The 13,462-nt window shown below is 39.0% G+C and overlaps 1 protein-coding gene across 1 annotated transcript; it reads left to right on the top strand.

Annotated features, from left to right (window-relative positions):
• Positions 1-671: 671 nt before the first annotated feature.
• On the top strand, positions 672-1,478 carry LOC149610684 (uncharacterized). Its single transcript, XM_089859565.1, has 2 exons — positions 672-763; positions 872-1,478. Exons 1-2 carry the CDS (start codon positions 672-674, stop codon positions 1,476-1,478), a joined length of 699 nt encoding a protein of 232 aa, XP_089715691.1.
• The last annotated feature ends 11,984 nt before the right edge of the window (positions 1,479-13,462 follow it).

Below are 13,462 nucleotides of genomic sequence, written 5' to 3' on the forward strand. Positions count from 1 at the left end.
TTTCGATAAATTAGATGTCGAGGCGAAAACTATTAAGGGTAAAATAGCCGAAAAACTTCCGCTGAATCTATCAAGTGAGGAGGAAAAGACCCACCGAGAAGCGTCGACCTGCTATCTATGTGATAAACCCTTCACATCGAAGGACTGGAAAGTTAGGGACCATGATCACTACTTGGGAATGTATCGTGGAGCGGCACATAATACTTGCAACCTGAAACTGAAACCGCCGAATCATATTCCCGTCTTTCTTCATAACCTCAGCCGCTACGATGGGCATCTTCTAATGCAGCAGATCGGACTAATCAAAAATAAAAGAATCGATTGCATTCCGAGCAATAGTGAGACGTACATCTCCTTTTCGCTGGGACATCTGCGTTTCGTCGACTCGTTTCGGTTTTTAGCTGCTCCCCTGGAAACCCTCGTGGGGAACCTGGCTAAAGGAGGCTCCGATAAGTTTCCCATTTTAAATTCCGTGTACAACCCTGATGAGGTAGCCCTACTATTGAGAAAAGGAGTCTACCCCTACGATCTCATGGACAGTATACAGAACAATTCAACCGAGAGCAACTACCCTCGAAGGACAGCTTTTTCAACATTTTAACTGAATTCTATCCTTCGAGCAGGGAACTTGGCTCTCCGAGTATATCGCCTTCAATACAGAAAAAAGAAAGATGGCCGCCAACGATTTCGAGAAGGATTTCTTTAAATTAATGAATAACGCCGTCTTCGGTAAAACGATGGAGAATTTGAGGAATCGAATCAAGTTTGACCTAGTTCAACACCCCAAATAAGCTATTAAGAAAGCTAGCTCTCCAACATTCGAAAAATTCACCATTTTTCATAATGATTTGGTGGGAATTCACTCAATAAGAAAATCAATCACCTTGAATCGACCTATATATACCGGTTTCACCATCCTGGATCTCTCGAAGCTACTGATGTACTGGTTCCATTATGATACCATCCGAGCACAGTACAACGATAAAGCCAAACTCCTTTTCACCGATACTGACAGTCTCACGTATTACATCGAGACGAATGATTTATACAAGGACTTGGCTCAAAAAGCACACCATTACGATTTCTCGGGGTACCCCACCGACCATCCGCTTTTTAGTAATAAGAATAAAAAGCGTCTGGGGAAATTCAAAGATGAGTTAAACGGTCTACCCATCCAAGAGTTCTGCGGCTTACGGCCAAAGATGTACTCCATTCTGTCTGCGAATGGTGAGAAGAAGACGGCCAAGGGCATCTGCAAAAGAGTTGTGAGGAAAAGCGTTTTTCACGCTGATTACCGAGATTGTCTCCTGAATCGGAAAATTACCACTGCAGAGATGAATCGCATCGTCAGTGCAAAACATAATCTCTACACAATACGGCAAAACAAGCTATGCTTGAACCCATGCGATGATAAGCGCTACATACTTGAAGATGGAATCACGACCCTTGCTCATGGACACGTTGATATACCAACATAGACCCTCACCGAACATAACTCTTGCTATTAATTTATATAAATTTTTGAATATATTCTGTATAATTTTAGTATAATTCATAAATATTTGGTTCATATTTAAATTGTTTTAAGTGTTATTAAAAGTGAAAATTAAAGTTAAATACATTATTTTAATGAAAACCTGACTGAAAATTTCTTTCCTTTAAAATGCGTCTTTATCGTAAAATTCTTATCTCCAGAATCCTCTATCTTATCTACTAAGCCTACACTTTTTTCAGTGAAAGCGAGCGCCAAAACCCTCTAAAGTTCAGGAAGATACGATATAATGTATGTTTTGATATTATCGCATTTTGGTTTCTAATATGTTTATAGGTATTAACATAACAGAAAACTCTTCAAATTAATGAATTGCGATTAATTTTTTCTCGTAGGAAACTAAAAAAGGGGTTGAAAGAGACATGAAATGTCTATAGTTCAATTAAAAGTATCAGCAAAACACTAAAAATTGGTTAATGTTTCGCTAAATGTTTAGTAAAAGTAACGTTATTCGACTTAAATACATCTGATATTATTAATATATGACCATTATAAAACAGATAATGAAGTTGAATGACGAAAAACTGGTCGAAAGTGTTGCTAATCTACTAAAATGCGGATCGAACTGATGTAAAATGAAAGCGTTCGATTGAAAGCGAACTAATGTGACTATAAGAAAGTGGATCAAAGTGTTGTCAAACTACTTAAAGGTGGTTCAAATCGCATTCAATGGAACTAAAAAAGCAGTTGAACGTTCATGAAATGACTAAAGTACAATTGTAAGTATTGGTAAAACACCAAAAATAGGTTTAAGTTTCGTTAAATGTCTAATAAAGACCACGCTATTCCACTTAAATTATTTGTTTACATTCTTATCAGCATGACAAGGAGTGCAAACCTAGTTTGATTTCTAATATATTATAATCATTTAAGTAACAGAAAGCCCCTTCAAATGACTGAAATGCGGTTGATTTAGTTCGTATGAAACTAAAAAGTGGTTGAAAGTGTCATGAAATAACATTTTTTAAAAGTTCAGCTAGCTACTTGGACCAAGTCATCTTGCGACTTATTGCCACTTATCTAACGCCTTTACAATGCATAGAGGGGTGGTGGCTAGCCCCTATGCCACAGCTAACCTACAGCGCCCTATACTAACTATTACCGTTAACCTCTGCAAGTTTTGATGGAAAGGAGAAACCGGGTTAGACCGCGGAGGAAAACTCCTTTAACAAGCGGGGAGAGAACTTGCAAACTCTACGCAGAAGGATTTCTTCCCAGATTTTTCACCCGGTGCCACAGTCCGGGATCGAACCCGGGATCCTCTTGCTGCGAGGCGAAAGCGCTAACCGCTACGCCACCCCACATACATGAAATCATTCGGTTGAAAGCGAACTATTATGACTAAGAAAGTGTATCAAGATGTTGTTAAACTAGTAAAATGTTGTTGAAAACGTCGTCAAATGAATAAATTTCAATAAAAAGTAACGTGAAATGAATAATAATGTAGATAAGAGTTACGTCATTCGCCTAAACTACACTTGGAAAATTAAACAATTTATAACTGTTAAGTCACAACCTGTGCGGTGAAGGGACGGATCTCCGAATTCTAAGACCATAGAGGGCGCCGCCACCCACCTTTTTTCCAAAAAAGCGCCCTCTATGGTCTTAGAATTCGGAGATCCGTCCCTTCACCGCACAGGTTGTGACTTAACAGTTATAAATTGTTTAATTTTCCAAGTGTAGTTTAGGCGAATGACGTAACTCTTATCTACATTATTATTCATTTCACGTTACTTTTTATTTTCCGATTCAGGAGACAATCTCGGTAATCAGCGTGAAAAACGCTTTTCCTCACAACTCTTTTGCAGATGCCCTTGGCCGTCTTCTTCTCACCATTCGCAGACAGAATGGAGTACATCTTTGGCCGTAAGCCGCAGAACTCTTGGATGGGTAGACCGTTTAACTCATCTTTGAATTTCCCCAGACGCTTTTTATTCTTATTACTAAAAAGCGGATGGTCGGTGGGGTACCCCGAGAAATCGTAATGGTGTGCTTTTTGAGCCAAGTCCTTGTATAAATCATTCGTCTCGATGTAATACGTGAGACTGTCAGTATCGGTGAAAAGGAGTTTGGCTTTATCGTTGTACTGTGCTCGGATGGTATCATAATGGAACCGGTACATCAGTAGCTTCGAGAGATCCAGGATGGTGAAACCGGTATATATAGGTCGATTCAAGGTGATTGATTTTCTTATTGAGTGAATTCCCACCAAATCATTATGAAAAATGGTGAATTTTTCGAATGTTGGAGAGCTAGCTTTCTTAATAGCTTATTTGGGGTGTTGAACTAGGTCAAACTTGATTCGATTCCTCAAATTCTCCATCGTTTTACCGAAGACGGCGTTATTCATTAATTTAAAGAAATCCTTCTCGAAATCGTTGGCGGCCATCTTTCTTTTTTCTGTATTGAAGGCGATATACTCGGAGAGCCAAGTTCCCTGCTCGAAGGATAGAATTCAGTTAAAATGTTGAAAAAGCTGTCCTTCGAGGGTAGTTGCTCTCGGTTGAATTGTTCTGTACTGTCCATGAGATCGTAGGGGTAGACTCCTTTTCTCAATAGTAGGGCTACCTCATCAGGGTTGTACACGGAATTTAAAATGGGAAACTTATCGGAGCCTCCTTTAGCCAGGTTCCCCACGAGGGTTTCCAGGGGAGCAGCTAAAAACCGAAACGAGTCGACGAAACGCAGATGTCCCAGCGAAAAGGAGATGTACGTCTCACTATTGCTCGGAATGCAATCGATTCTTTTATTTTTGATTAGTCCGATCTGCTGCATTAGAAGATGCCCATCGTAGCGGCTGAGGTTATGAAGAAAGACGGGAATATGATTCGGCGGTTTCAGTTTCAGGTTGCAAGTATTATGTGCCGCTCCACGATACATTCCCAAGTAGTGATCATGGTCCCTAACTTTCCAGTCCTTCGATGTGAAGGGTTTATCACATAGATAGCAGGTCGACGCTTCTCGGTGGGTCTTTTCCTCCTCACTTGATAGATTCAGCGGAAGTTTTTCGGCTATTTTACCCTGAATAGTTTTCGCCTCGACATCTAATTTATCGAAAAAGACTTTCGTGGCATCTTTTCCTCGATACGTAACCGGTTTACTGGCCTTGCCGTCGAGACCGACCACAACATAGGAAAAACTGCAAGAGATGTGATGGGCTAATGTTGTAGTTGATGACAGTGTCGAATCGGGCAGGCAGGTATCGACTTTAGGCATAATAGATTCAAAGTCGGCGTAAATAACGTATGGAACCCTCATACACCATCCGAACTTTGTGAATCTACAAATGGGGTTTTCAGTGGGCATTTCAATACGTTGAGGTCCGTGGACGTTGCAATCTTTCACGTGTTTGTTGTGGTTGTTTTTAGCGTTGGTACCGGAAAAACGGTGTAGACAATAGCGACAGTAGAATGTTGAACGACAATCTTTAGTCAAATCGCTTAAGAGCCGGCTTAAACTTCGAATCAGGCAGTAATGTTGATTCTTACCACAGGTTAGTAATAGGAGATCGATTTGTCTTTCCTCCTTTACTTTGTTCTCACTAACGTGGATAGGGAAAATTATTTTTTCCACGGCGAAGATGTTAATCGAGAGATTATTCGCATTCTCAAATATTTTCAGTTTGTTAGAATCATATTTAAAGGGGAAAGATATACCCTCTACATTCAATTCTCCAATGAATTCTGTATAATTATTAACACGTTGAGGATTTGTGTTAACCGGATGTAATTGGGCTAGAATACGGTACAGAAAGCATCGGTCGTCGTCGTTTTTAATATTAATGACGGCTTTCTTGTCTGCAATCCATTGAGGTAATTCAATGTATGATCCTCCTTGCAGGGGAGAGTACGCGATAATGTTTAATTGTAGAAATTCGATTCGATCTAACACCCATCCAGATCCCTTATCTTCATATTCGGACATGGATTGCTCAATTCTTTGAATGCAGGTTGAGATCTGGTCCCGAATAACATCAGAACTTAGTGTAGCGTAGGTGAATCCACGAAAATATGGTAGAGCTTCGACGACGGTGTCGATATTGGCCAGGGAGCGTGTATAGCGAGCACGAATAACAAGGTACCATTTCACTCCTTTCTTTGATTCACGTTTTTTCTCGATATACCCGTAAATAGTTTCGGTGTGACTGTTAATTAATCTTGATGCGTCTGTTTCCACCCCACTCGGGGTCACACGGGCAGCGAAAACGGCATAGTCCAGTGCTTCAACCTCCTCCCACTCATCTCGAGGTTCTGGAAACGGTGATGGACGTTTAACAGGTGTAGCAGAATCATCACCCGAATGGCGACGTTTCCTAGATTGGTTAGAGGTCGGTGGAGAATGGGTGAGGGTGTTGGGATCCGATTCGGCGGGTGTGAGCGGATTAGGATGAGAGATACCTTGCGGAGTATCAGAGGTTCCAGGAAGTAGACCGTGCACTTTCTCAATGTGCTTATTTAAGTTGGTTTTCCGTGTAAATGATGCCGAACATTGGACACACGCGAACCTTATATTCTCATGGAGCGAACGGATGTGCTGCAGTAAACTTCTTTTAGCGGGAAACTTTGCGTCACATTTATCACAATGAAACATTTTAAATTGGGTAAAAGTTTCTGATTTAACGAAATTTAACTCTAATCTCCTTAATGTATGACTTGTCGATAGCTCGTGTCTTACGAAAATGATCTCTAACACCCTAATCAATCGCTTTACATACATCTCAAACATTTGATACTGATAGTGATAAACTATAACTAGAACTAGAACTGGAGCAGGCTTCTCATTGGTTAATAGCTCTTAATCTTAAAAGATAAGGGGTATAAGGATGACTCATCATAACCCCACCCCCCCCCCAACTCCCCCAAAAAATGGGTAAAGAAAATAGCGTGCGAATGGTAAATATTGGAATAATAGAATAGATATGGTCCCTCGGACACTTCCGATGTGGATCTATACTAGGGTGTTTGATTTTATTTTATCTACAGATATTATGATTTCTGATATTTGTACATTGTTTTTTTTCTATTCCGGATGTTACATCTATCTGAATATGATTCGTCTATGTTAAGCATTTTAAAATTTCCCCCTCGATATTCAACTACTGATAAAGGTGAAACTCAGAACTGAACCGATTAGATTAAGCATGATTTTTGAATTTCTCGTGAAAAATCATACTGATAAGGATGTAAACAAATAGTCTAGAATGATCTTAATATTCACCACTTCTCGAATAATTAAATGAATATGATTAAAACTAATTATTTTCCTCGATAGATGTATACAATAATATACGTTGCACTGTTATAAACCATACTGTTATACATTAAACGAAGCATTAACTATTATTCTAGTTTGAAGGTCGTGATGAAACTACTTTTCACTGACCCCGAATAGCATAGAATATAAGGTGAATGATTTCGTTATGGTTATAACAATTCTACGTCTTTGTGAAGGGGATGAAGGTTTGATAGATAAGATAAGAAATTTGAATGTAGGAAAGATAACAATTTTATGGAAAATATGTTTGCGATACCATCGATTGATTGTTGAAGTATAGGTGCTGCAGCTAATGTTAAAGTATAGCAGCAGTTGCTGCAGCTGATGTTAAGGTATAGCAGCAGGTGCTGCTAATGTTAAAAGTATAGCAGCAGGTTGTGCTAGAACATAGATTCCTCCCCTACTAATTTTGTATGTGTGTGTTTGATTTTTGGGGGCCCTACAGGTTACACGAAAATCAAGCGTGGATACAGACCCAATAAAGGCAATATCCAAAATCACCTTGGAGTTCGTAATATGAAAGTATTTCAAAAGAAAGTACATTAGCGCTATGGTATGAGTATACAACAGTTTATAATTGGAATATTTTCTCTAAACTCCCCTGACGGGGGATGGGAAATGCCGGCACGTTAGCTAGAACGAGAGATTAATATTTCAGGACGAACGGGCACTATTTATGAAGGCTATATATAGGTTTTTAGCTACGAGTTTGAAAGAAATACTGAACTTTACGATTATGATCTGCTTTGGTATGTTTGTGAAATGTGTGTGGAGGTTGGTAAGATGAATAGACCCTTTTAGCTAGGTTTGGTAAGATTTCAGGTACCCCAACCATTGAGCCAACTTGAATATTACCTTAGCGAGTTTGAAAACATGAATATTGTACTACATTAGCACATACAAAACTAACACGCCCTTACACCTCCAACCACACGGTCCACACCTAGCTAATACGGAAATTTTATTTACGTGGCTTTTATTTCTTTGTTTTTTACTCAATATGCCTAGTTAAACGTATGAAAGGCCAAGGATGCACTTCTCACATTGAAATGTGAATTAAGCGAAGATAAAGAGAAGGAAACCTTTGTTCATAAAAGTTAAGGATTCTTAAAAGAACTTATGTTTGATAAATGTCCGTTATAGCACTAAGAATTTGTAATACTATTCTCTAATATATTTAAGTTGTTTATAACATTAAATTTGCGATTTAAATCACTTAAAATTAAATCAGGTCTAGGTTTTCTCTTTGACAAATTCGCATATGTAGAATTCTTCCTTACTGAACATCGAAATATTGCCTTAATAGAATAGTACCAAAAGTGCACATAAAGGATGGTTCACCCGAGTTGACTCCAAATTGATCTCTTCTCTCTATTTTTAACCAATGTTGAGAGCTCAACACTGGATCTCGGTTTGGTTTCTCCAGGAGGCATCACCGTAACCATCACGACGTTTTTCTCAGTTCTACCACGAATACATGATTGTCGCACGCAATGGAATTAAATAAGCTTTGTTTCAAGTCCTCTATACTTCAAAAATACTGTTAATTATTTTAAAACATGACACACCTTGCAAACAACTATTTGAAATGCTACACTCCTGAGAAATTAAGTTCGAAACCTTTAGTTTTTTGTTTTACAAATATCTGTTTCGAATAAAAATACATCGTCAAACACCTGCGCTTCATTTATTTCTTTTCAACTGTCTTTTGATGGCAAAGCCCAATGATTATTTTTAGGATTCTATCACAAAAATCTATACTATGACTGAGAACGTGTAAATAGCCATCTATCACCTCATACTTTTCCACTGGGTGGTTAAAGCTCTCCAAACGGAAAAGCAAAATTGAGCTTCGCGAGGACGAGTGATTAGGGTTGGAAGAAGGGTTTCATAGAAGTGTTTCTTGTTAAATTACTTTGATACTAGTTACTTGTGTACCTTAACTACGAAAGGACACTTCCCATTGTTGTTTTGATTTGAAGCCCATGCAATATTCGGTCAATCAAATGAAATATAAGATTACAAAATGGTCTTTAACAAAGCATCAAACATATAATCCGAAGAATAAAGAGTTTGAATGAAAATGCAACATTGTATGTTGAAAGATTTATTGATATCAAAATTCTGTCCTTAAACTCAGTTTGGTCCAAAATTAATAGTAATAGACTATAAAACATCTTTACCAGACTAGTGAACCGCTTAACCCTTGTTCGTTCTTTGCCGGATTCTCTACTCTCTTTTGTAAATTGATTGTAGAACAGACAGAACACGCATGCCTTCGACAGAAACCCATATAAACCTGGGAACATCATCTAAGGTTTCCACGAATTTCCTATGGGTCGCTTAAAGCTTTCCGATACGATTTTGATACATGAGAGAAAAGTAAATAGTGACTGAAACTTTCCCAAAATAACAACATTTCAGCCCTATTCCATCTTTGAACGTTCTCAGATCTTTCGTGAGTTCCTGCTTAGACTTTGGGGTAAAGAAGACGGATAGGAAAATTGATGACTAGTCAAAAATATGAAAGTCTCTCCTAACTCTCCTCGATATGAACAAAGAGGGTATAAACGGGAAGAATAAATTTAAATGTTGCCGCTTTGAAAGTTTTAAACAAAACTTCCGGTATACGAGAGCATCTTTCTATGACCTTTTATTGGTTGGTTAAAATATGGTGAACCGGATTTTAGGAGGAAAGTTATACAAATTAACAGAAATGGAACCGAGAACTCCTGAAATGCTTTGACTAAGCTTCTACTCTTCTTTATACCCTCTTTGAAAAGAATGAGAAACTCGTTAACGACGGTTTTTCTCTTTGAACTTTACAGTTGTTAAGTAAACGTACCTCGTGTCAAGATATAGTTAAGGAAAGTTCGCTCCACCAGATCGATAGATTATTATACCTACAGTGTCTTCATCTTTTTGTATGTACATTGTTATCTGAGGTACTAGGTTAATAAATGAATACCTTACTTCCTCCATGCAGGTCAAAACTCGAGTCTCGTTTACACCAGACACTTTAAAACCATATTTAACCACTTTGGTAGGAACAAAATATAAATTCTTTGCTTTCAATAATAAAGATCTGATATGCGAAAACGCTATTTTTATTTTGAGAAAAAAACGGGATAGACATTTCCAGTACGATTCTATGTGTAGTGTTAACGTAGCTTTAAACATGTATAGGTATTTTAAGTAAATGAAGTGGCTTATAGTAGAAACAAGATGGCCCAAGGGCTGGGCCTTAATAGTAGCCACATCGTTATCAATTTAATTAGCACATAAATAAAAAGAAAATAAATATAAAAACCCCAAACATACAAATTCCGAAGTATCCGACCCCACAGATAAAAAATTCAAAAGTATCCGACCCCACAGATAAAAAATTCAAAAGTATCCGACCCCACAGATAAAAATTCAAAAGTATCCGACCGTACAAATTAAGAGGTAACCCACTCCACATCACCCCGACATTTTAGAGATAAAACTAAACGATAAAAACTCGGTGTGTCTATGAAGTCTCTAAGGCTCAGTGGTAGAATGTCTAACTACTGCGTGAGCGACCGAGGTTCGATTCCCGGCTGTGATACGAAATTTTTTTTAATTAATATTAAATCCCTAACCGAGCCCAGTTACCCCTATGGGTGGGTTGTGGTAATATAGAGTTCCTTTTAAGATAAAAAATAACGATAACGAAAGCGAAAACTCCGGCCACAACAACTACTACTACTACTATTACTACTACGGCTCGGGTCAAACTAAGAGCCTCATCGTATGCTACGATGTGGCTAAAAAACGTCTTTACACAAGACACTTAGAAACCGTTTTCAACAGTTTTGGAAAGGTCGAAATATAATATTTTGCCGATAAGTTTACTGTAGTACATAAAACATCAACATGCAAAACAATATCCATGTCAACGAACCTTTGAGGCCGATGCACGATTGAATATGCACTTTTGACAGATCTCGTGAAGTTTGATCGACGCATTGTGCATTTTCCAAGCAGTCTATTAAAATATAGCTCTTAACATGCCCCTACATAACGGACTGTACATTCCATTAAGAAGCAAATCTAATTCTCATTGATTGGTCTTAAAATTCAAGTTTAAAATTTGCACCTACAAATCAACTATTTCCTTAACTAAATATCTCTAGCAAAAAGAATGACTTTCATGTTTTACACAAATACCGAGTCTAAAAATTAAAATAAAAAAACGATAAATTAATGATTAGTTTCCTTGCAGCATGTGTAATTGGTATGTCTATTAAATCGCCTATAAAAAACATATTTTCCATGATGTATTAAAAAACGACTTTAATCTTTAAAAGATAAGATAAGAAATTGTTTATGTATAAATACGAGTAGTTTTAATCGGATCGTCTCATACGTCGACCGCCATGAAACTTTTGCAACCAATGTAAATAAACACTGTTAAGTTTTTATTCCCGACCACATTTAATACGGAAGATCAAGCATACATAACAATGGCGACGGAGGCATTTTACACTTTACGTTAAAGAGCAGCGCTACCAGACAACGACAAGACATTTCTACTGAACACCGCTACGACACCTCTACCTCGCAACACCAAGACATGGCAGTCGTCTACGGCAGGTTAGAGATCTTTGACAGCAGAGTCGAATCATGGACCCAGTATGCTGAGCGCCTCGATGCATATTTCAAAGTTAACTCCATTACCGACAACGATAAAACGCGAGCGATACTACAAACGGTATTGGATCCCAATACGTATGCTCTACTACGGAATCTGATCCGACCACTCACGATCCCAGACAAGACCTATGCTGACTTGGTGACAGTGCTGAAACAACACTTCGATCCGAAACCTTCAAAAATAGTGGAGCGATTCCATTTCAACAACCGGAACCGAAAACAAGGGGAGTCCGTGGCAATCTACGTTTCCGAGCTCAGAAAGCTGTCTGAACATTGCAGTTTCGGTACAAACCTCAACGAAATGATCCGAGACAGGCTCGTATGTGGAATAAATGATGAAACCATGCAAAGAAGATTACTTACCGAGGATGACACTCTCACTCTGGAAGCCGCTACCCGCATTGTTCATACAATGGAAACCGCCACGCATAACACTCAACGTATTCAGAATGGAGAGAATCAGTCTGACACGTCCGCGAACCACGTCTCAAATCGAGACTCGGACTACGAAGTTGCCACACGACGAAAGCCTTTGAGAAGACCAGATCGATCACAGTCTATGCCCAAGTTTGTTCCTAGTGCCAGACAATGCAATAGATGCACGACTAAAAATCACAAAAGTCACGAATGCCCGTTCCTTGAAGAAACATGTTACAAGTGTGAGAAAATTGGTCACATTGCCAAGGCCTGCCAATCAACAGCTGCCGAGAAACCGAATAAAACGTACGGTGTAAACTCTAGACTTCAATCCCGAACACACCATATCGATCAAGACCAGCCAGTAGCACGGCAATATGATTTCCCGGTCAACAATATCACAACTGAGAGCACAGACCCAGACACAAGCACACCACCACCCGATGTAATTACGTGTCAGATTAATGGAATTAACATGAACTTCGAGGTTGACACAGGTTCCGGTCATACGATGATCAGAGAAGACGAATTTTGCCGAATTCCCAACACTGGAAAACTCGAGCAATTTAAGAAAAGTATACGTTCATACACTGGCGAGGCAGTAGACGTCCTTGGAACAACGACAGTATTGGCTACGTTTAAGTCAAAGGAAGCCGAATTACCAGTCCTTGTCGTCAGGAGTCAAGGTCCCAATCTGTGTGGCAGAAAATGGCTACATTCTACGTTGAAGATATTGCCGTCTCTCAACGACTTCGGGGTCAATCATATGAGTCCGACCAACATGCGACTAGACACCATTTTGAAGAAACATGATCACGTGTTCACGCCAGGACTGGGAAGACTGAAAAATGTACAAGCTCATCTTCATATCAAGCCTGATGCAGTTCCAAAATACTGCAAAGCTCGAACAGTACCATATTCCATGACCGAAATAGTGGAAGCTGAGCTGCAAAGAATGGAGAAAGAGGACATCATCGAAAGCATTCCGTTTTCTAAATACGCATCTCCAATTGTTCCAGTTGTGAAGCCAAATGGGAGCATTCGAATTTGTGGAGATTTCAGCTCAACGTCTAATCCAGCTATCAATACCGAAGTCTATCCGCTGCCAAGAGCCCAAGATATATTCTCCAGACTGGCAGGATGCAAATATTTCACGAAGATCGACTTAAAAGAAGCTTATAATCAGATTGAATTGGACAAGGAATCAAGAGAAATCACAGTGATCAATACATCGAAAGGGCTATACCAGTACAAGAGGTTACCATTTGGACTGTCATCGTCCTCCGCCATATTTCAGCGCCTTATGGAGATGGTTGTACAAGATATGGACAAAGTAATGCCGTTCCAAGATGACATCTTACTTGGCGCGAAAACGGAAAACGATCACTTACAACAAATAGACAAATTCCTCACCATCATAGGGACTAACGGATTAAAAGTACGACGAGAGAAATGCCACTTCTTTGTGTCTGAAGTAGAGTTCCTCGGTCATCGCCTGGACGCAGAAGGACTTCATCCATTGAACAGTAAAATGGAAGAGAT

Source organism: Phalangium opilio, unplaced genomic scaffold, assembly GCF_054372755.1.
Source record: "Phalangium opilio isolate 3A_F unplaced genomic scaffold, DU_Popi_V2 ptg000329l_1, whole genome shotgun sequence".
Lineage (NCBI taxonomy): Eukaryota > Metazoa > Arthropoda > Arachnida > Opiliones > Phalangiidae > Phalangium > Phalangium opilio.